Consider the following 23,548-nt stretch of genomic DNA (forward strand, 5'->3'; position numbering starts at 1 on the left):
GGAAAAATAGTTCAGTTTGCTTAAGTGCTTTGACTTGGGGTTTTTGGCACCACTTAAAAAACAGGACTTTGAATTACATTTTACATTCTGACTTTCTTTATAATCTCTTCTTTTTTTTCCTCTCACTAATGGCAGGAACACATACTGGGCCTGGAAGGGACTCAGTGTTTTGTCTGAATTGGAATCTTGTCCTGGTAACAGCAATGTGCTGCATGTACCCTTTTCCTAGGATTTTTAGAATAAATAAGAGCATCAAATCTGTTCTTTTTTCCTGCGAGAGAAGCTCATCTTAGCTACCCTCAAGCTTTAGCATATACTTACATATTCTCTCACCATCATTTACTTTGAATCTAAAAAAGCCTTCCTTACATCAAAAAAATGAAGTATTTCTGACACTAAATCAAGTTAGTACCTCTATGACTATACATCAATATGGGGTATCTGCGCAGATTTCAAAAAGATTATTCAACTCATACTGAATATTTTAGTTTATATTTAATAGCAGTAGTATATCTTAACATCTTAAATTTTCAGTTAATGTAACTTCAACTGTACTTAGGTATTTGCATTCTTTGCATATCTCACTATTAGACTATGTTAGATCATAAACTAAATTATTTACCACTAGTCCTTTGGAATATGCTAAGATGTTAGATAGTAACATAGCTTTAAGTGAGTTCTGACCCTTTGTCTTACCTCTTTTCCTTTAAATTGTTCTCTAAACAAACTGATGTTTTGCAGACTGTAAAGAAAAGAAAAAACAACCAAGTGTAAGCTGCAATATAAATCTATGGTGAGATCAATCTGCCTATTTGAAGTCTACTTAGTTTGAGATGCTGTTACTTAAATAGTTTTTAAATATTACACTCAGTTTTTCACAGGATGAAGGTACATCTGTCACTAAATTTGCCAGTGCGCCTCTAATACATCACATTAGCTTTGGCGGCTGTGCTGGGCCAAGATGGTAGCAACTTACTGGCAGAGCTGACGGGCCACCAGTGTCTGAAGGAATCCTTGTGCATTTGGCGAGAGGCCATAGGTCTGGCAGCATATCTACTCTGACAAGCCAGAACAGATCTACCAGACTGTGAAAAGCACTATCCTTGCAGGATGATACAGAGAAGTTGCAGGGCACACAGGTTTGGAGATGGATGCACAACTTTTCTGGGCTGGAGTTAATGTAGATTCAGTGACACTGGTATGTAAGAAATGTGTTTTTAATAAGCAACGTTGTTAATTTTGCTGAATGCACTGGAACAAGAATAACATCATACTGTTAAGATTAAAAGAATAAGAGTGGTGCACCAGAAGGTGGTGTTAAAGGGCACAGTACATAGGAAAGATCAGAACTCAACAGGCACTAGAAAACAGGAACAAGTTTCAGCTAACACACACCTGCACAATACCCACAAATTCATCAAATAATTAAAAGGTATAGACACTTCCAGAATACTCTTGCTGTGTTTTCTTAGTCTTGCCCACCTAAAAAAACCTATACAGGTTTCATATTCCTATCTCCTAAAACACCTGCAAAGCCCTCTAACAGTTAAGATTTCATCTTAGGACTTGATGTTGACAACCACATGCTCTGGAAGCCTTTACCTGATTTCAAACAAATGTATTCATAAGTGCTGGAAGAATAATTATTCAGTGCTGTAGCTCACCTGCTTGGTACTTCGGCCTCCTCCTTTGAGCAACCTTTTTAGAGCTGCTATGTTGCTGTCCATGTGGTACCGAAGTAGGTGGCATTTGCAAAGATACCTTGTAGAAAATAAGCTTCTGAAAGTCCTATTTTACATCGTTACGCAATTTTAATGTAGACTAAAGAAATGTCTCTGGTTTATGAGATCGAATAGTCACGCAGGTATATTTACAGGTTGCTTAACATTTGTCCTGTGTCATTAGGAAGAGACTGGGAAAAATGGGCATAAGCCATGGACGAGCATACTAAGTACTAACTCTGCAAGACAGCCAGGAGCACTGGGAAGTGTAGGCTGGGCTTAAAAACAAACAAACAAAACAACCCACAACAACAAAACCACCCCATTTCTCAGCTGCTAACACATATACAATTTACATAGGTGATCTAGGTTTTTTGCCTGATTGGAAAGGATTTGCAACCAGTGATCTTAAGTGCAAAGAAGCCAGCTGAACTTTTAAGTAACTGACAGGGTATAAGCACTCTCCAAAGAATATTCCTCCCACCTACCTGAAGTAGCTTGTTCTGTGGGCAGATTTGTTCCTGGAAAAAGTACCTTGTTCAGATGTACCTTGCCACACAAAGCATCACCAAAGACTGAAACTTCCAGCTGGTTAATGTCCTGGCATTGCTTAAATGCTCTGGAAGCATGGGACCCTCTGTGAATTTTTACCTTACAAAATGCAGTATTTACAGTCTAAAAGTTACTTCAGTCCATTTTACTCATCTGTTTAGGCTGAGTACGCACTTTGAAATGACAGCTGCTACTCAGGATTCCAATTCAAGAAGGCAGTGTCAGCTTCTGACTTTCATTTTTTTCCACAGTCTTTATGTATTACTTTCTAGATAGAATGGCCATTTTGAACCAAATCTGACATATTTTCCTTCTCTAATCCATATATTTACAAGATACTTTTTATACAATTTTTCCTTTAAACAGATGATAGCAAGCTATGACCTAACCCAGTTGACTGGCACCCAAAAGGAATCCTTGTTTAGCTTCTCTAACACAGTTTTAAGCTGATTACATGCACTCTGGACATCTTCTTTCACCAGTATAGTGTCAATCAAATGGCCATAGTGCTCTTCAATGAATGCTGCTGAATTAATAATTTCCTGCTGTTCTTCATCCTGCTGATCAACACAAAAAGATAATAAAAAATTTTCAGTAAGCTCCTTTAATTAATTATAAGCATTTTAAGTATACTAGCACACTAAATCATTACTTTGAAAGAAATCAAATGAGCTGCTACCACTAGGAAAGGGTATGTAAAATCTTACAACGGAGATTATGGAGACATATGCCACAGGTGGAATTTGGCCGGCTGTTTCAAAAATTCAAGACGTGTTAGGGAGGGGGAAGAAACGTGTTACAAGAGGGAAGTAAGACACTAACACAACATTTTACAAAATTAGAAGTGCTGCCTAACCTAACATCTGGAAATGGTACTCTTCTAAAGTTGAAAAGTAGTTTATCTGAATTCAGTAGCATCTTCCCAGGGTGCACCCGTCAGTGATATACACAGCTCCACATGTAAGATGTGCTCTTATTAATTTATGTGCTCTCATTACTTATGTAGTCAAGTTTTAGGGGAGTCCAAAACCTCATTTTAAAGTTCCGTCTGACAGGCTGGATGTCCATAGGACCCACTTCGTGCCTAACTATGATGCTCACTGTCATGGAAGAGGTGCTCTTTCATACAATAGCCCAAATACCTCTTTCATATTTGAAAGGTAAAGTTAGAATACTTACGAAGGGCGTTGAGATTTCTTCTGACACTGGAGATTTGAGGACATTTTTTTTCTTTTCTGGAATGAGAGGCTTAACGAAGATAACATAAGGCTTAAATTCAGCAGTCCTCAAGTGTTTCACTGCCTGTGAACAGATATTTTTTGTCAATCCATATTGTATTTATTGCTGCATAGAATGCAAATGATCTGCTCAAGCTGGGTTCAGCAATTTCACCTGTACACACTGTGACGTTAAGTCCTGTGCAGTATACGTCTGACCACTATAACCTCTTGCTCTTCAAGAGAAAAATTAATGTCAGTGCCCTGTAAGGTATTAAAAGAATATGTATGCTTCCTGGAGCACAGTCTTACTGCACACACACCTTGCTTTGCTCTGCAATTCCCGAAACAAAGACTAGCCATAAACATTGAGAAAAGGACAAAAAATTGCTTTGACAGACAAGTTACTGTTTGCTTCTTGTAAAAGGCCAAACACTTATTTTAAACCTGGAATTTATCTGAGGTACTATTAGAAGTCTTTTCCTGACCTGTTGCAGGATCTGCGTCAAAATTTCAAAGACAGATTAGCATGGTATACCTTGGTATGTATACTGGTTACAACTCTAGCAGTCTTTCAGTAGTAATAAGAAGGAACAAGAGAAAAAAAATCATCCATGCTGTAAACATGGACTGGGACTTCAGCAGGCTAGCACAGCAATGTGCACTTCTACAGCAAGATAAAACCCCACAGTGAGCTGTATCATCTAGACATCTAGTAACTGTACACAGTTCGTTGCTTTCTGATGAGCCCTATTCTGCTCAGCTAGCAGCCAGGCCACCTGTCAGAAACACACGCTCCAAGATCATCATCGCTCTCTGCAGAGCAAGTAGCCACAAACAGTGAACAACATTCGTTACTTAGGCTGGCAGCCTAGTAAGAAATATTTGCTTTCCTTAAAATAAACCGCAGAACTTACTTCAGGTACCACATCCACCAAACAAACCTTCTTTTTGGCCATCACAGACCGGATTGCCTCAAGACTTGTGCCATACAGATTTTCTTTGTATTCTCCATGTTCCACAAATCTAAAAAGTTAATTTATTTTTTTTAAATACAGTCCAGAAAGAATATTTAACTTTCATCATTTGATAGTTGTTTCCCAAAGTCACAGTAGTCAAATACAGAGGAGGAGGGAAGTCAGGAAAAAAAGCATTTCTTTTTCCAATTATTTTTTTCCTTCTGGTTGCTTAGTAGCAAGTGTCTTCTTCACATATCACTAATAGTGAATCAGCGCTACTGACAGCATGGGAAGAAGCTGCATTAATTCAGTTGTCTGATGTTCAAGCCAAACAGAAGAAAAGTTGTTTCTCAACATTAAATAGAGCAAGGCCAGCAAGAAAATGGACTTAGATTCTTCTGGGATACTAGCCAAAATCTGCATTTCTAGGAAACATAATTCATCTTCCAGAAAGTCCTTTACATGCACAGATTTAGTCTACAACTCACTTTAAAGTGGAATTACAGATAAAATTCCTCAATGTTATCCTTCACATTAAACAGAGGATAAAGTAGGACCAACTAATTATCTGTTACTTTCACTAGATTCAGTTCTGACCAATCATATTACTTATGATACGCAGGCTTAAATTCTAACTTTTGGTCTTCCTACCACTCCTATGTTGCTTCTAAATCGTCTCTTATTAGATTTCTGGGTTCACACTAACAGTCCAAACTGACTAAAAACCTTTACTGGAAAGTGGAACCCTTCTCAAACAGCTTCTCCAATTTTACACCTGATTTTGGTATTCGTATTACATGAAATGTAATTGAACATGTTTTTAAAATATTGCTAATTATGTCAGTATTTTAAAATTAACTCACTTGTTTTGCTGCACATCTGTCTCAAATGATTGCTTAGAGACAAAATTGTATTCTACCCCCTCCTTCTCATGACTTTTCTTTGACCTGGTTGTATCTAGAAGAGAGAGGAAGCGAAACACAGGAGACAAGTCAGATTTTCCTATCCATTTACATTCCTTGAATTTATATTAAGACCAAAACTGTAATATTACTAGTTTGTAGACCAAGAATGATACATTCAGTAGAAAATCATTATAGGTGGACCACTTTTGCTTTACCTTTATTATTTCATCTCTACCTTTCCCTGACGTTCTTTCAATTGAACTGTTTCCTTTAAGCCTTCCTGCTACAGCTCAGTTGATTCCCTGCTAATGCAGGAGAAGAGCAGCTTGATCTGTCAGCAGCAGGCTCAGAATGCTTCTTTTACTGTCAGCACCATTCCCACACTCCCGTGAAACTTACACAATTATGTACATCCCTTGCTTTCAACATTGTTTCATTTAATATTTGATATTAATGTAGGAGAAGCTCTGGTGGTCATTCTAGAAATCTATACCTGGCATGGAAGTAATGTCTGGTCTTTTCTGTATGCACGTTTAGATTCAAGTAAAAATTACTCATGCAAGTTCTACTGCTAGCTGATTGAACACCTGCCTAACAGTCCTTTATCAACAATGCCCTCAATGTCATTTTTTTTTATTTCAAAAGCGTCTTGTTCCTCTATCACTGCAACTGGCTTGTATGAACAGACTAGATACAGTAATAAACAATTCAAAACCTTGTAGAAGTTTTGACTTTTTTTTCCTGTGCACATATTAATTGCTCTGTTTTATTCTCTTTAAATGTAGTTTATTATATTTTGAAGAAAAATCATCCTCTTTTAAACAAATATACTGAATACTGCATCGTTTTGGCTGAATCTTAAGATATTAGCTTTTCCACGTAAGTTCCTTTTTTGCAGCTTAAAATCTTATTTTTAGTTTCTGTATTCAATTTCTCTTTTTTTTTTTTTTTTCAAATGTGCCTTGAGAAAAATGCAATCTATTCATTTGGAAAAATACAGTTAAGAAAACAACTGAGTTGACAAAATTCCAGACTGCATATGCATCGAGTTATATAGTCATCTACTCAGCTATTAAAGGCAAGCATGGTTTATTACAATGAGGAAATAATTTCAACTACTTATGAAATATGCATATAATCAACAACTGAAATACAAATTACCATTCATCAATGCAACGAGCGCTACACTATTAAAACAGAATTTATGGGATAAAGTGGCAACACACAAACGTCAGTAAATTTTACTCACGTGGAACTGCAACACCATACTCCTGTGGGTTCTCTGACACAACCTTCTGCTTGAGCTCGTTTAATTTGGCCCCCAAGCAACCTAATAAAATAGAAATGACTTACAGATTTTTGTGGGGAATGAAATACTGTAAAAAGAATAAATTCTGTTTTACACAAACAATCTAATACAGGAGTGTTCTTGAAGAAACTTGTCCATGAGAGACATCATGACCTGCCACATTTTACTTTGAAGAATATTATCAGGAACAAATTGAATCCTTGACAGCTTTTGGACAAACATTTGTCAGGCGGTAAATCAGAAAATCTGTAGTACTAGCAGTCAGTGTTATGTGATACGCTTGATTTTCTTCAGGAAACTGGCTAAGCAAAAAGCTGTTAAGCACACTGAATTACAATTACATGCAAAATTTTGATAGGTAATTCTAACATCCACCTTTTCATCATTGTTCTGACAGCGCAAGTTTGCATGTTTGAGTGAGAAGCAGACCCCAACACTGAATCAGAAAAATTACAGTCTTGTGTCATTATTTCTTGAAGGATTTGGTGAGGTTTTTTTTGTTTGTTTTGTGTTTTAAAGGATTGTCACCTAAGAGGCAATAACAAATACTGACCCAAAAATAGATATCTTAAAAAAAATTATAAAAAATTAAAATCTCTTGGAGTAGGCGTAAAAATGGGAAGAAGGAGGTATATTAAAAATTTGAACCAATTCTGTATCTTACCAATCAAAACAACCAGCCTCCGTTGATCGCCAGGCTGCTGCTGATATTTTGTGACTTCTTCGTACGTTAGGAACTCTGCTGCATCTGCCTGATCTGCTTGCTTTGTGTCATTCAGGTTGTTCTCCTTCTCTTTACGACTTAATCTAAAGCTCCTGCGTAAGCCAGCTGGAGAGGAAAAAACATAAGAAACACTAAAGCCATGTCTTCATTTATCTAAACTTCCTAGCTTGTTCAGTTAGTAGCTACTGTCTTTGAATATGAGTTAGTCTCACAGGTGTTTTTTTTTTAAGATCAAATCACTGCACCTATGCTAATCTCATCCATGACAAATCTGTGTATCAGGTAGAAAACCAAGCACCTTCACACAAAAACAATCTAGTTTATGAAATGTTTATGTATGTAGAATTAACTAATTTTTCTTTTTAATTGTTTGGGGTTTTTTCTTACACAGAAGAGGAAGGGGATTTTGGTTTCTCACCTATGTAATGTCCATTGAAATATCCTTCACAGTCACAGTCCTCTGCAACAAAAGAAGGTGGGGAGGGCACAGGGAAGAGGAGGAGAAAGAAGAGGAAGGAGATATCTTAAACAGTGCATTCTGTATGCATCTGGCTGGTTGGTGAGTAAAGGAAAAAATTTATATCCGGCGTTATATGCATACACTGTTTTCTAACACAAATATGAATGACACCCCCCCACACACACAAAAAAAAAAGTATTTGCTTTACCTAGTATTTTCTATTAAAAACAACAACAACCACCTCTATGTCAATATTGCACAATACTATTGTATGTCTCGGTATTTATGGTCTCCAGAATTTATACCCTTCAGCTTTTATTACGTTTGATCAGTGCTGCTGTTAAAAAGTGTATTTTTCAGGCTAAGTAGAACAAGAAGATTCCACAAACACAGCTCTATTTTAATGAACGAATTTATAAATGGACACGATTACATTGCTTCTTCTGACTTTTTCAAAGATATTTGGACTTGAAGAAGGGTAATCAGAGATGACCAAAATAACTTCTCTAAATGTCTTCATTTTGATTAAATTATCACTGCTGAGTTATTCTTTACTAAAATGGCAAAGATACCATGCTTTTTATCATACACGTGCCAACACAAAAAATAATAATTATAATAATATGCATGTTTAGGTTAAAAAAAATATATAATAATAACGCCTCCCAACCCTACTACCTCCAAGGCCCCTAAATTATGAAAAATGAAAGCATGATACTTAGCTGCAAAACACTATACTGAAATCCTAAGATCAATACTGAGTGCTCATAATTCCCAAATGAGGACAACCAGCTTTGGATTACCTAAAGCAATCCAAATTAAATTAGTTTAAGTAACACGTAAGCAAGAAACCGCTGTACAAACAAGCTATATCTACTACTCCCTTTGCTTGGGGGTTTACCAAACATTTTAGAAAATGAATTGCTTGTTTACATTCAGAGAGAAAATGAGTTAGGAGAGTACCCACCTTTATCAGAAGACTGATCATCTGCAGTTAGCATGAAAGATAGAGTTGATATGATTAAAAGGCTGACATATAATTGTGTAGAATTAGAGGGCATGGTAAGGAAGGTTTTTCTGGTCTGATTTATCAGGTTTTTATATCTCAAAAAAAAAAAAAAACACCATGCAGTAATATATCCTTACCAAGTGATCAAAGACCCTTATGCTAAAATTTAGCAGTAAAAAAAATAATTTAGTATTAAAACCATTTACCTGCTTAATTGTCTCAAAAATGTCTGCCTAAGTAACCGTCCTCATTACATGCCTCCTAACATTGAATGTAATGGAAACTAATACTGAAAAGCTTCAATCGAATGAATAATGCTATGTTATCATTAGGCTGAGCATCTTCACTCAGCATCCTAGCATAAGAGTATTTCTTCATGAGATATACCAGCATCATGGGTCAGAAGCTGGCTTCTGTCATTGAAGAGGGACACTTTCCAGATTCCTAATCTACGTGAGGGTGGCACTCCTAGCACGAAGTTGGGTTTCACACAATCACATGGCTCTCCCAGGTATCAGTAATAGCTGGGCTGAAGTACCTTAAGAGCAACAGTAACATTGTATTCTGGGATAATACAGAATGCTTCCTGCCTTTCATCACTATCAATTTCATCACAAGTGGCAGGTTTTGTGTGAATAATTCACTGACAGAGGCTTCAGAGCTGTAAACAAGAATCCTTTTAAAGCCTAAGACCATCTCTGTGACACTAAGAAATGGACCAGTAAAGCTGAACTCTTCCTGTAGCCTGAAACGCAGATGGTATTGACAGCTCAAATGGTTTTTATCCTCCTTAAAGCCCCAGTTTATTTCCATACGAGCTCAGTCATTTCACATACTAACGTATGAATTTTAAGTGTGCACTGGGTTATTTTTGCAGCTTTCAAGTTTCAAACTGTGGAAAGATGTGAACACTAACAAATTTTACAGCACTTAAAAAAACGTTTACAGACTCATGTTCTAGAGCAGAAAGAGACAGTTGGCCATGACCATTTTTTAAAACACCAGGCACCACCAGCACTGAATAAAGCTCAAATCTAAATCCTCCCATGTGGCAGCTTATATTCATGCAAAATCAATCAGTGACAGATTACACAAAACATATTCAAAAACATCATTATTGAAATCAGAAAAAGTTACTGCCAAGTCAGCATCAACTAAGACATCACTAAGGAACAGAACAGACTTACATAATGGCTTCTTCACAATTTTGGGATTCTGCTGAGTGCCTATAGCTCTTCTGTAAGTCAGTCGTCTAAATAGAAAATAATTACAATTTAGCCATTTAAGTTCAGAATTATAAAGAGCTTATATGTTATACATACAGCACTGAAAATAAAGAACAAAATGGCACTTCTCCTTGGAAAAAAAATGTCTCTGATTCAACATGTACAGTCCAGAGAAGATACAACCAGCAATTTGGAGTAAGAATCATATAATAAGACCAGAGGCCAAAATCAGATTCCTTCTTAAATCTGTAAATCCCCTACTACTGTAAATATAAGACATTGGGTATGTTATTTCTTTAGAAGCTACATGTATCCTGCTGTGAAAACAGAGAAAGCTTCTAGCTGCAGATATCTGAGTCTAAGCTAAAGACACTCTTAGGAGTCAGATGAAATACCAGATACAATCTTTTTTTTTTTTATAAAAACAAGCAAACAAAAACAATTTAATGCATAAATTCAGAATTGTTAGTTTTCCTCATACTATGGAAGTACAAGTTTGCAAAATACAGTGTCTCTATTAGGCAAGAGGCTCAAGAGACTGATATTCCACGTTTCATTTCTAACGTGTTTGTTTAGCAAGTGCTTCTGTCCTCATGCTACAAAGCATAAGCCAGTTACAAACTATCTAAAAAAAAAAACGCTAGGAAGTTTATTATATAATTGGAGAAGATGGAGCCTTCTAGCACTTTCCTCTAAGCATCTGCTATTCACCCTAGAATGATCCTGCCCTTCATTTCCTGTGAACAAAAGCAACATAAAAATGTGTGACACCATATGGTTAGTTAAAGAAAAATAAGGCAAAAAAAAAAAGCTTGTAATGTTCACTGACAAACCTTTCTTGGAACTGCTTTGAGGGGATCAAGCCTGCTCTGAGGTTGGTGTCTCCAACACGCTTTGCTTGCCACCACGTAGGATCATCTTGGCTTACAACTTCTAGGATGTGTCGTCTCTTAAACGGCAGACCAGCCTCTTGGCAGGGAATGGCTCTGTCTTCTTTGGGATTATAGCAGAAAAGGGCCCTCATAAACACCTTCAAAAGAAAGTAACATATCCTTTCTTCTTGTCCTATTTGGAATTTCAAACTACTGTTAGAAGGCACTCTCCTAGCACATCCTCAACTAGAAAACTATACGCTCTCAATCTCTCCTTTATGCCTTGTGCTACTCAAAAATATTGAATCCTAGCAAGCTGCACCTGTATTTTGACCTACTCGCCTATGCAAAAAAATAAACTAACTTTCAAGCATCTACCCAGTCATTATGTATTGGCACCGTGGAACATGAGACTCAAGAGTCAAAGTCCCAAGTAAGCACATTTCACAGTCTACATAAGTACAAAACGCAACAAACAGGAAAAAATTAAGGGGAGAGAGAAAACAGTAAAGAGGGATTCAAGGCAAAGTAGCCTTATTATAAAGGCTGTCTTTAGAACGTTCCCTTAATGCATCAAAATCTACTATTCATCTTTTGATTTGCATCTTGCCACTACTTAACACATCAAAGCAGAACCACTTTTAAAAGTAATTTGAGACACTACAAGGAAAAAATCATCAACTGAGAGCAGGGAAGGAGCAACAGAGGTTGAAAGAGGAATCCTGGAAGGGACGGGTTGAACACTACGTCGTTGCTGATCAAGGAGGCCAAATGAAGCACTCAGAGAGGTGTGCTGAAGTTTGCAATGGCCTAACGTGGTCAGATGATGAATGCAGCTCTGCTCATGGGTAGATCTGTTTTAACTCAAGTGAGTGGCAAAATGCCCAGAGATAACAGACAGATAAGAGCGGACGTGGTAAGAGGAGACTGGCATGAACAGTGGCTTTAATTACGTGAACCAAACCAAGGGGGTAGATTTCAGAAATGCTATGAATGAGCATGTGCCAAGATAAAGACAGAAGTCATCTAAGTAATTATACTGAACAAGTTGGCACTATCTTTTACGTCAAGAAAGTGCCCTACTATCTTTTTAGTTAGATTATGGGTCTAATTCTGTGCTGCCCCTCTCTGAATCAGCAGGAATCTTAGAAAATACTAGCATCCCTGTAAATGCAAGTATGAAAACTGTGCTTCAGTATTTCATCAAGTTGCGTACCTTGCTGTCTTTTAGACGATCTTCTTCTTTGACGGCTGGAATTATTTTTAATGTTATTGATCCCTGAGACTGAGCCTGAGAAAATGAGAAACATTTATTTTTATTTTTAATTTTGAAAGCACAATAAGGACACAATGCAAACCATTCAATTTCCAATTTAGGAGTAAGTGCCTTTCTATTCTTCTCAGAACTTTAACAGGCAAAGCTAACCCACTATTTAACTTCATTACAGAGACTATCATGATGTTCCATGAATCTTCCAAAACAGCGTCTTCCCTATTGGAGACACACACCAACAGTAACTCCTTAGCTAGAACGTAGTAAAACGTGCATTAAAATTCCCTTATTTCCTTTCAGCAACCAAATTAATTTCTGGATTACAGTTCATACGTCATGAAAAACTTCTGTGGCTTTAAGTTTGATACTAACTTAAGCTTCTGCAGCCTAAACATTTTTGACGTGCTCCATTTAAAAATATTGTTGTTTTCCCAGATAGCAGCTCTTCTTGCTAACTGGTTAGGGTGCAAATATAGACATCTACATTCATTCTAAGCATTTCTGCTAACAAATTTCACTTATTTGCTACAGTAAATTTAAAAGTGCTTCTAGGTGCTTGGAAATTTACAATAGGTTTATCTAATCTATTTTTAGATGCATTCCTTTGTATGAGATGAACTGTGTCCCAGAGAAGCCTGTTGTTCTGTACAGATTACAAAGCTATACAATCAGCTTGGATAAACATTTGTGGTTCTTCCTCAGAAATAAACCATGAAAAGGAACAATTACATTGCAGGCATTTAAAACATGACAGATGAATACCATCCCAGGGTCCCCACAAATAAACTTTATACATTATGGCACAGGATGGGTTTGATTTCCCTCCCCTAATTTAGAAGGGGTCATTCTCCATATTCAGTATAATTTGGATCAAAATTAAAATCAGGTGATGGAACCGATGACAGATACTTGTGTCTCTTAGGGCTGCTTTTCTTCTTACTGCGTCACTAACCCCACTCGACACCAAGACAAGGGGGAACCAAGCCGCAAGAGGGGAGTCAGAGACGAGTAAGAGCTATGACACTTTCTGCAACACAACAGGCTGACCACAGATGTAGAGGTTTAGAAAGAGCTATCAGTATTTGTGGGTTAGAGAAGCTTGAAGCACAAATTTGGCAATGCCTCAAGAAATCTGGTAATATGGAACAGACTGGCAGCTGTAACGGACACACAGCTGACTTCCTTCTGGTTCCCAACATACCATATTATGAATAAACTGCGTCTGTATTAGGAACACACTTTTAATTTGCAATTTGCTTGTCATAAACAAAGCATGAAGGGGACTTTCTTGACAAAGCAACATGTAACTTTATATTTGTATCTTACTTGGTACCGATTCAGTTCCATGGAAGTTTCTGAAGTCAAAAGAAGAGGACTAAATAATCCACGGTGAGAAGAACAACTCTTATTGCAAAGACAAGCAGGGATTCCATCTTTTAGCTCTATACATACATCTTAAACTCATGGTTATATCTCATCATCTATTGTATTTACTAGATCACCCAATAGAAAAGATCTTGAAACAAAAATCAGTGCAGACCAAAATCTGACTTATTTCTTCTGGTCGTTTGTGAAGCACAGCAATACCATTGACTTCTCTCAGTTCATCTCCAACATGGACAAGACCTGAAAAGACAAATAAATTAAAGTAAGTCTACAGACTGGAAAGCACCACTCCTCTGATGTCTGACCTATGTTAATAGCACATAACTCCCTTTCTTCCCCCCCCCCAGCTTAGTAGATTTCCTACTACAGCCAAGCACTTCTGTTGGCAATGTGCTCTTCATCCACATGGCATTTTTTTTGACACACCACAGTCACATATGAGACCAATGTGGAGTCAGAGCACATGTGGCGAGACACTTCGGAAAAATCACTGTCTTTATATTTGGATCAGCACTAAGAACGCAAAACAGGAATAGTTTCCTAAGAATGATCACATCCTGTAAGGTTAGGAGACAAGCTGCTGACTACAAAGGCAGGAATAACATGGCTGTCAACTGACAAATCAACACCACCTGGTCCCTGAAAGACTGTTGGACTTTAAAAAAACAAAAAACAAACACACAAGCCATGAAAAGGCCTGTATGAGTTTTAGGTTTGTTTACCCAGGAAAGTAAGAAATATTGCATTTGTATACAGTATAACTACTACTTAGAGACTTAAGACTTTGTCAGAAAAGCAAACAGAAAACAACTCATGACACATTGAAAACACCAAGCATACCAAGATGTAAGATTAAAAGTAAAAAAAAAAATCTCTCTTTTCTTCCCTTTCTTCTAAGGCTTAAACCTACCTCTCCCATCTCTGTTGGTATTTTTCCTAGTGGCTCTTTTAGACAAAAATGTATCTAATTAAAATAATAGATTACTGATGAAATACGGAAATGCTAAGAACACACTCTAGTTATTTCACATTACATTTATCAGATTATGCTAATATGAGAAATGGTAACAGTCACGAAAAACGCTGTAATTAGCTAATATTTTTTCATCACAGTAATTCATTAATTTAGGGATTGCATTACCTGTATATTAAAGAAGTGCATGAGGCTTGGATTCTATAAATCACATATAAGGCCAATTCAGTTTAATTTAATAAAGTCTGGATGAGCACCTTCTAGAAAACAAAAGGTCAAACTTTGCATGAATTAACCCTGTAGAATCTGAAAGCATGCTGAAGCCTATGCAGGGAAGCCTCTCCTGCCATTAGACACCTGAAATTCAGTTGTCAAGTGAGCTTACCACGTAGGCTCCCCTTACAGTCAATGGGAAAGAAAGGCAATTCCAGCAGTGGAAACCCATTCCAAGGCTTGTTGGGATGATTCATTCTCCAGCAACGTCCATCTCTCTCCACTGACTACACAGAGAGCCCACATAGTAGTTCAGACTTGACATCTAACAGTTGCCTACGGAGAGTTAGGCAAGTTGTATCTTTTTAACAAAACAGTCTACATATATTTAAATAAACACCATCAGATTTAGCTAGAAGTTACTGCTCTAGGTATGTGTATATAGTGCATGTGTGTGTGCATAATTCTAGGAATTTTTAAACAGTTTACAAATGCTATTTTAAATCCCCCTTTCTTCAGAAATTTACCACTGCGATCAGCTGCACCACCTCTCATGATCCTTGCTACAATCACAGCCCCTGTATGCTCATCTCTTCTGATGGTAGCTCCCTGAAATAAAACATAACCCCCCCAAAAAAAGAAACCATCATAAGAAATTTCCTTAGGATACACTAAGCAACAAAATAACGTGTAAGCTAGTACGTCTTCTAAATTGGAATTCATTTCCATTATAGATTTTGTCTTCCTCCTTGACAATTTTCACCACTATTCAATTTTTGCTAGTGCCCATCTCAAATGATTGCAGGAAGATGTGTGCACCCTCTTTTTCTGACCACTATGCTCAGTGTTTACCACACACCTACACATTATAGTCATGATCAGTCATTCAAGTGTGCAAAGCAACACCTTGCAATGAACTTTCTCTATGTGTCTTCTGAATCTTTATACAATAGAGCCATCCCTTTTAAGCATAAAAGCAAGGAAAGCCAAGTATTAGGGGTTTTTTCGTTTGTTTGTTTTTCCGAGCTCTGCTGGCAATATAAAACTTTAATCAGGAATCGAGTCCCTGCTTTCTTCTACTACCTACTGTCATGTACAGTTTCAAAAAGCACTTTAGCAGATCTCTTCCCCAGTGCAATTATTTTTTCTTAGGAAATCAATTCTTCCACTTCCATTTGTATAAATTAATATTATATCAATATTCTGTTTACATACAGCTATCAAACATACTCCTACCATACATCACTGACATTCATGTAAATGAAGGTATTCGTTTTACGTTAGATACAAAAATAAAATAATTAATATGTATAATAAGCATAATTACTTCAACATATACTGCTTCCTCAGAGGTCACATCCCCTGCAAAGTTAAGGTATGAACACATATCTATAAAGTAGCTCATACAAAATTGTGAGGGTGTGTTTACCGAAGTTTTCTTCTCGTGCTATTTTACTAGCTTCAGAACACTTAATTTTTTTCAGACTCTTTCACCTACCTCCTCTGTACTTACAATAACTCTTTAGCACTACAGAATTTTATGACTAGACATGGATTATCTTAAACGTACCAAGGGTTCTTTATTTTTCACTAGCCGAACAATTTTCACTGATTCTTCATCAAAATCATCGTCAAAGTTATCGGGAAGAGGTGGAAGGACTGGGTCAAAGTTCTTTTGTGCTACAGTGTCATGTACTACAAGCATTGCCTGTTTAAAGAAAGTAAGAAACAGTAATGTAATGGAGTATCACAGCTTTCCAGTTCCCATGTTTCAGACATTACGGCAAACTGAAAAACAAAAAAAATATACAAAAAAACCCACACCCCAAAAAGCTATCTTTGGGAAAATCCTACACAGAAGTCCTGTAGCATAAATAAGTGATTTCTTACTGGTCTTCTGGCTACAATACTGAAAAGGCCTGTATTTAGTGTTAAACTCTGCTCTTTTTACATTAATAAAAAGAAATAAGAAGCTGTCAAAGCACTAATATACATGGTGGAAGAATACAGAGTGTCTCCTTTCCCTTCTCCTGGACTTTCAAAGGAACTCACTCACAGACCAACCCACGCTTTTCAATCCTATCTGTCAGTTACTCTTTTCATTTAGTCTACACACCTCTGCACTTGTCTCATTGTGTCTATACACTTCAGAAAAAGAGGAAAGTCAGAGACTCTCTTACAGTGATTATCTTATCCACCGTGTAAATTACATGGTGGTGTATGTTGATATATAAAGTAAGTCCAGGCATTAATACTGTGTCTTCTCAATCCCCTTCACATTCTAAAGCCTGTTGTAGGAAATCACAGTGGAACAGAACTACAGTCTGTAGGAGGCTTTTGATTCCTCTTACAAACTCTCCAATATAACTTTTCCTGTACAGAATACTGTTGGGAGTTATGCAAAGGAATTCGACTAAGGTCTCCAGTGTATTTTTTTTACCCTGAGATGTGGTGTTGACAACAGCTGAAGAAGCTCTTTTTCTTCGTTATTCACTGGTGCAGTCTGCAATTCTTCTATTACCTTTAAAATAAAAATGAGCAACTTGAAAATAAAAGGTGTCCGTAATTCTAGGCACTCGATGCAGAATTCACAAATGGTATGTGAAACAACACTCTCGTGTTTATGCTGTGATAAAGCAGTTTAACACTGTTTCTATAACCAGGCAGCATTATCTACATGCATCACACAACAGAAGTTTCCCTGTACTCCTACAAAGCCTGGATACCAAAATGCACCCTGGAGTCCCAATCCTTACAAACAAACAAAAAAGAGAGAAACAACGGAAGCATTTTTGCACTAGGCTGCTTAGGTAGGAGCATAGAGATGGGGCAGGGAGGAGGAAGGTAGAAGCAGGGGAAGCAGGAGAGGTTTCCTTTTCCTGTGAAGAATTCTAGATAGGGAAGTCATGTAGCCCTGTGTAAAACTTCTCTCTTCTGATATTTAGATGATTATTTTGTACAGTTTTGACAGGCAGCAGTGTCAAAACTTCTGGGGGGAGTGGTGGTATGCTGCAGGGTCAGATGGGGCAGTGGTGTCTCCTGGCTTTGTAAAGGGTGGAATTTGCCCTTTGCTATACTGTGGAAGGAAATAGGCACAAACTACTTGTAAAAAAGCTGTCAAAAGGTAGCATGATTTTCATTTTTTCAGGCACGTGGCACATTACAAACAAATCTAAGATACAGGGCTGCTCTGTGAACAGCAATGCAACCTGGCCTGTAAAGGATTTATGTTCTTATAACTGAACTCCTAAGTGGGATGCTCTACCATCAAAAAGAACTGAATGCTTCTTCCTGCCACTCCCTTAGGAAGACCATTAATAACAACCCTCTGCTCTACCTGTCTACATCTGTCTTCACTGGACATATAATGACCTGATATTTTTGAAGTTTTTTTTTTCTCTGATCAATTATTAGTAAAACTTTCTAATAGACTTCCAAGAGAATCTGGGAAGAGAATTACATACGCATAGGGCACAATTGCTTTCATTTGTTAGAAGAGTAGGCTTAAAGAAGAAGGGGGGAAAAAAAGGAAGACAAGAATTTTTACTCACATCTTCAACTAATCCCGCTGCACTATGTAAAACAGGAGTTGGACTCTGCCTTTCATAATGACGGAGTTTTTCATGAATCTAAAAAAGATTACTCGAGTATATTACCACAGAGAGATACAAAACTTCCTAAATATACATGGAAGATTTTATGTATAACTTTTCTGAGACAAGCATCAGAAAAATATTCTCTCTTGAGGTCATTTTTTTGTCTAGGAGTTTTTGAGTTTTCTTTTTGCTAATCTTAGTTTCACAGACAACCAAAAGATCTGTTAGGACTTCAGCAGCATAAGAGAAAAATGAAGGCATTTCACACTGCTTTTTAGCTATTGCCAAAACGCACGTGCAGTACCCAATCACATCAAGTAACCTATAAAGTGTTCTCAATCTAACCATCAACTAAACCATAAGAATGGCACTACCAATCTGATTCCAATTACACAATTCAACATGACCACCCAATACCAGACAGAAATGGTTTTGTTTGAATAAAGTTTCTCCATTTTCATTGAATGTTCTTCATGTTTGTGCTCAAATAAATACGTGCTTTGGTCAGAACAGAGTTCTATGCCATAACAAGTTAGCTTTGCCAAAGCAAATGGTTGATAAATCAAGGGAACAGAGAATAAATAAACCTGTAAGGAAAATGTAAATTGGTAAATTTTTACCTTCATCAGGTAGCTGAGACTCTTTTCACTGAAGACGTCCTTAAGGAATCCCATTTCCTCTTTATGATTTGAATCAGGTCTTAGCTGAGATGTCAAAAGAGCCAAAGTTTCATGTAAACCTAAGTTTAAATTCAAGACAGAACAGAACTTTTATAGATGGCATGTCTCACAGGACCTTCTATTACAGACTTAAATGTCAACTACATTTACTTGGGTACCATCTTGGTTATTATTAAGTTTGCACATAGATTTGTGCTTATCCTCCGCTTGTTTTTAATGCTTCCTTCTTAAGCAGTAAATACAGCTTGAGATACAACATATATTAAGGCAAAAAATATTACTACAATATACTATTTAAAGCTATTACTCTTGAAGTTTTCCCCTTTAAGTAATTTCCCTTTGTTCCTGTAACAGCTGGCCCTCTAACAAACTCTGAGTTATTACAGCATCGCAGCAGACTCGCAAGGTGACTGAGCCACCTCCTTTGTTGCACAGCCACCAGCTCTGCTTCCCAAGGAACTTTTTTTTACAAGCGTTACCCTGCCATTTCTACCTCTGAGGCACCTTTTAGGAAGTCAGGTCTGACCAGAGGAGAAAAGGCCTGGTGCTGCGCTGAAAGCAAAGCTTGTGGCTAGTTTTCTAAGTGCTTAAACCATCAATATCCCAATTTTGCAGTGTACAGAGGCAGACAAACATTAGTTTTTTCCTGGTGGACCATGGCTGATTTTAAAAAAATATAATAACAGGTGGCACAGCAAGCAGCAGAAATGTAAGGGGTGATATTTAACAAGCATGCATAGGAGCCTGTGTTATACTGAGAGGTCCAAGTTTGTCCATAGGAGCCTTGTTACTAGCATACACTCATTCAGGGGCTCAAGAATTCTTATGAAACCAGGTATTTCCTGAAATCTTAATAACTTTATTCAATTCCGCCTTTTATACTCGACTGTCTTTGTATATTCTTTCATGTAACTCCCATGAAATCTAGTTGAACCGTCTTAATGCTATTTTATTTAACAGCAACATGAATTCATTTCCTGCGTGAAAAACATACACCAAGTTTTCAGTCACCAGTCTGTTGAAGGCATGCAGATTAGTTACCTGAGTCTTCTGAAAGCACTGGCATGGCTTTGTTCTTAGTCTTAGACACAAACGTTCAACTTAAATCAACACGATTGTTTCTTCTTTCTGGACTGCAATTCAGAGGCAGTCCTGAAATGAGCAAAGATAAAATCTGAGCTCAAGCACGTGAGAAAAATGAAAATCATGTAAAATTAGTAAATTCCTAGTACAACTTTTAAGCATTTGGTTCAACCTGAATCAGGCAGGGTCCTTTGGTTATTCTTCTACATATGCAATAACATGCAAGAATGTAAGATACTGTGTTATATAATAACTTTACAATATCTTGGATAGAGTTGATGCTGAAGAGAACAGATGCTTCCCTATTCTATTCTCAAGTTTTAGAAGGCCTAAGTAACTCTCTGAAAAAGAAAAGAAAAAGCACAGTACAGAATGAATGTCTAAAAGCACTGATCAGCACCATATGCCCAGGAATAGACAGAGCATGCAGGAAGATGCCATCATGAGAAGATGTTCTGGCATTCCAATGCAGACCGTGCTATGATTAGATGCAACTCATTAAAGCCAGCGGGAGCGTCACTCCATCAGCCCTGGTCATGGGTACTAAGGATGCTGCAACAAATAAGGCTGACTCCTTTGCACAAAAAATTCCATTAGATGCTTTTATTGCGGATTTCTCTTGAGAGCAAATGACTCCAGAAATATTTCATTTCAAACTGCAAAATTGAATCTACACTTATAATCAATAGTCCAAGATAGAACATTTTGTGTCCTCCCTGGCATTTAAAATCTTGTTCGTGCTCATAAAATTAATCAAACTCATGCTTGCAGAAAAAGAAACAGCCGTAACAGCACATACACAAAAAGAAAGAGGGATACTTCACTCTTTACTGAATGCAATAAAGGACATATATTATGCTTTTATGTGTGTTCTCTAACTGGTGAGCTCACAGACAGATGAAATTTCATTCTGATTTATGGATCATACCCCAGTGTGTAACACAGGCTGAACATTCATTTAACTAACTTTCAAGACTATTTCTATTACATATTGCTTTGAAGAAATATGCAAATTCCATCCTCTACTTGCCACTTCATGCCAGAAGAAATGTATACACAATTCATTCAATCCCCCTGGTTCATTTACTACTCCATTTAATTTGACACATATTTGAAATATTCTCTGATTATCAAGAGAACTTTAATTGCCTACTCTGCCTTTGTGAGAATGTATGCTTCCTGCAGTCAAACTTACTTAGCACCAAAAACAAAGTAAATCAAGTTATTTTCCAGACTCTTAGCCAAACAGCATCCTACCTGGCAATATGGAAGATATATGTTTTAAGATTTCAAAAACCTGACAGCAAGCTCAAGAGCACTAGACTTGATGAGTTAGGCACAGCAGTCAAAATGGTGGCTTCCCATAGAGGCCTTTCCCATGCTCTGTAAAATCCACGTTAGACTCAGTTGCTCGGACTGAACATTCAGAAGACTGAGAAGTATTTCACGTTCAATAATTCATCGCTGGCATCCTCCTGTCAATACTCAGTGCTGGCTTCAAGGTACTACATTCAGCCACGGGCACGTGACATTTTGCAAGGGGGGCTCAAAATCATTTATCTACCCTTCCATCCGTATAGTATGAATCTGCTCACGTATCCTTTTCATCTAAAATTATCTACTCTACACCACAATTCATTTCTTATGTGTGTCCTTGCCCACCTGTTCCTCAGACAGAATGTTTGAGCCACCTCCCTTGCCCAGGAAGAGGCCCGTTGATATGTGGAAAGGGCTAAACACATGGATGCTGTACATGGGGTCAGCGATTAAACAAAGATGTAATATACTTCGTCATGCCCCCATTGCCTTAGAAAATAGACCTACTGCAGTTCACAGCCTACATAAATCATCTGTAACCCAAGTATATTGGTCAAAGCCTTCATAAAGCTTCCACAACCCCGATATATCACAGCGGTAAAAGAGCCCATTTCCGAAAGCAGTGACATTTTAACATCTTCCCAGAAATCACCCTAGTGATGATGAGGCCAGGAAAGGCACCTGCACACTGAGAAGCTCGTAGGTGATGGCTACGACGTGGATTTTCTCTTCACCTTGCCTTTGTGCCCACCGAGTGTCAGGGGCTGACCGAACCAGGCTCTCAGCTGCCCCTTCGCCCACCTCAGCGCTAGCGGAGGGACTGCTCCGACGGCTGAGAGAAGCGGGGAGCCCTCTCAGGGGCTCTTCCACAGCGGCTCTGCGATAACCCGAGGGCAGGCAGGCGGCCCGGCTGCCCCGGCACCGCTCCCCGGGGCTCCCAGGCACGGAGCGAGGCTGCTCCCGCACACCCACGGGGGGGGTTTGCGGCGGTGCGGCTCCGGAGCCGCTTCCTCGGCCACGAAGCCGAGCTCTGCGACGGGCTCTGGGACCCCGTCTCCGCCTCCCGCAGCGCTCCGGCGGACTCGCTGCGAGCCCTCTCCCCTCAGGCGGAGCTCGCCCGAGGAACCCCGGCGGCTCCGCGCAGCGGAGGCCGCGTCAGAGCCCGGCCCGGCCCCAAAATGGCGCCGCCCCGCTCCCCTCAGCAGGCACCGAGCGGCGCTCCGGGAGCGGTGCTGCCGCCGGGCGACCGTTACCTGCGGCTGCGGGCCCGAGCCCGGGCCCGGAGCGGTGCTGGCTGCCTGCCCGCCCCGGCGGAGCGGTTCCCCGGTGCCCGCCTCCCTGCAGCCCGCTGCGAGCCTCGCTCATGCGCCCCTAGAGCCGGTTACGCGCCGCCTCCCGCCCTCCTTCCCTCCCCCGAGCTGCCCGGGGCTGGGCGGGCGGCAACGGCGGGGGCCGGGGTGGCTGTGAGGTGGCGGCGTTCCCTGGGGGGGTCTCCTCGGGATCTCCCGGTGAGGCATGGGCCGGAGGTGTTCCCCTGCCCGGTGCCCCACAGGCTCCAGAGCCGCCCTTTCCCAAAGCACCCTCAGGGAGCGATGGCACCGAGATGCCACCTCGTCCCCCGGTCAGCCCCTGCCACATGTGGTAGATGTGACAGCTGTGGCGTTGGGAGACTTGGAGGAGCCGGTGGTGGCTTTCTGGATTGTTTCTTCACGGGGGGGATGTGGAATTGGAGCACACATGAAAATACTTCAGGATAAATCGTGGTTGGGGGATGTTATGCGGCCAGGCATCAAGGGAGCAGCCAGTTCTTTCAACAGAAACACAAGCCCTTCTGTTTTGAAAGGCCAGCATGTTAGTAATGTGTATTCAAGCCCCAGTACACATCCTTTGGAAAACAGAATAGAATAGTTCAATTGGAAGTGACCTACAGTGATCATCAAGTCTAACTGCCTGAGCACCTCAGGGCTACCCAAAAGTTCAAGTATATGAATGAAGGCATTGTCCAAACATCTCTCAAATGCTGACAAGCATGGGGCATCAACCACCTCTCTAGACAGCCTATTCCAGTGTTTG

General features: G+C 39.1%; 1 protein-coding gene across 10 annotated transcripts; it reads right to left on the bottom strand.

Moving 5' to 3' along the window:
* Positions 1 to 1,201: 1,201 nt before the first annotated feature.
* Positions 1,202 to 22,886, bottom strand: MPP3 (MAGUK p55 scaffold protein 3). Of its 10 annotated transcripts, none has more exons than XR_013941567.1 (19): positions 22,729 to 22,882; positions 19,016 to 19,134; positions 18,351 to 18,428; positions 17,240 to 17,320; positions 16,370 to 16,507; positions 15,327 to 15,408; positions 13,768 to 13,853; positions 12,171 to 12,245; positions 10,916 to 11,112; positions 10,044 to 10,108; positions 8,815 to 8,835; positions 7,806 to 7,847; positions 7,328 to 7,492; positions 6,604 to 6,684; positions 5,313 to 5,406; positions 4,408 to 4,516; positions 3,453 to 3,575; positions 2,210 to 2,833; positions 1,202 to 1,761 (listed from the first exon to the last, which is right to left on the bottom strand). XR_013941567.1 is itself a non-coding variant. In XM_080565346.1 (19 exons), exons 2-19 carry the CDS (start codon positions 20,139 to 20,141, stop codon positions 2,651 to 2,653), a joined length of 1,761 nt encoding a protein of 586 aa, XP_080421472.1. In that variant the 5' UTR covers positions 20,142 to 20,227; positions 22,729 to 22,886; the 3' UTR covers positions 1,202 to 2,650. The 10 variants fall into 10 exon arrangements, 9 of the variants coding, with proteins under 9 accessions (XP_080421472.1, XP_080421469.1, XP_080421471.1 ...); XM_080565346.1 differs by adding an exon at positions 20,117 to 20,227 and having other exon boundaries at positions 1,202 to 2,830; positions 22,729 to 22,886; XM_080565343.1 differs by adding an exon at positions 20,117 to 20,227 and having other exon boundaries at positions 1,202 to 2,833; positions 22,729 to 22,886.
* Positions 22,887 to 23,548: the final 662 nt, after the last annotated feature.

Source organism: Anser brachyrhynchus (genome assembly GCF_964034855.1).
Source record: "Anser brachyrhynchus genome assembly, chromosome: 22".
Classification (NCBI taxonomy): Eukaryota; Metazoa; Chordata; class Aves; order Anseriformes; family Anatidae; genus Anser; species Anser brachyrhynchus.

What these genes read in the sequence shown, in the direction of transcription:
- MPP3 (XM_080565338.1), bottom strand. Translation starts at nt 22,840, where the DNA reads ATGAGCGAGGCTCGCAGCGGGCTGCAGGGAGGCGGGCACCGGGGAACC. An exon ending in GTCTCAGCTACCTGATGAAG is followed by an intron (nt 18,429 to 19,015) that starts GTAAAAATTTAC and finishes AATCTTTTTTAG; the next exon opens with ATTCATGAAAAACTCCGTCA. An exon ending in TGTCAACACCACATCTCAGG is followed by an intron (nt 16,508 to 17,239) that starts GTAAAAAAAATA and finishes TTCTTTAAACAG; the next exon opens with GCAATGCTTGTAGTACATGA.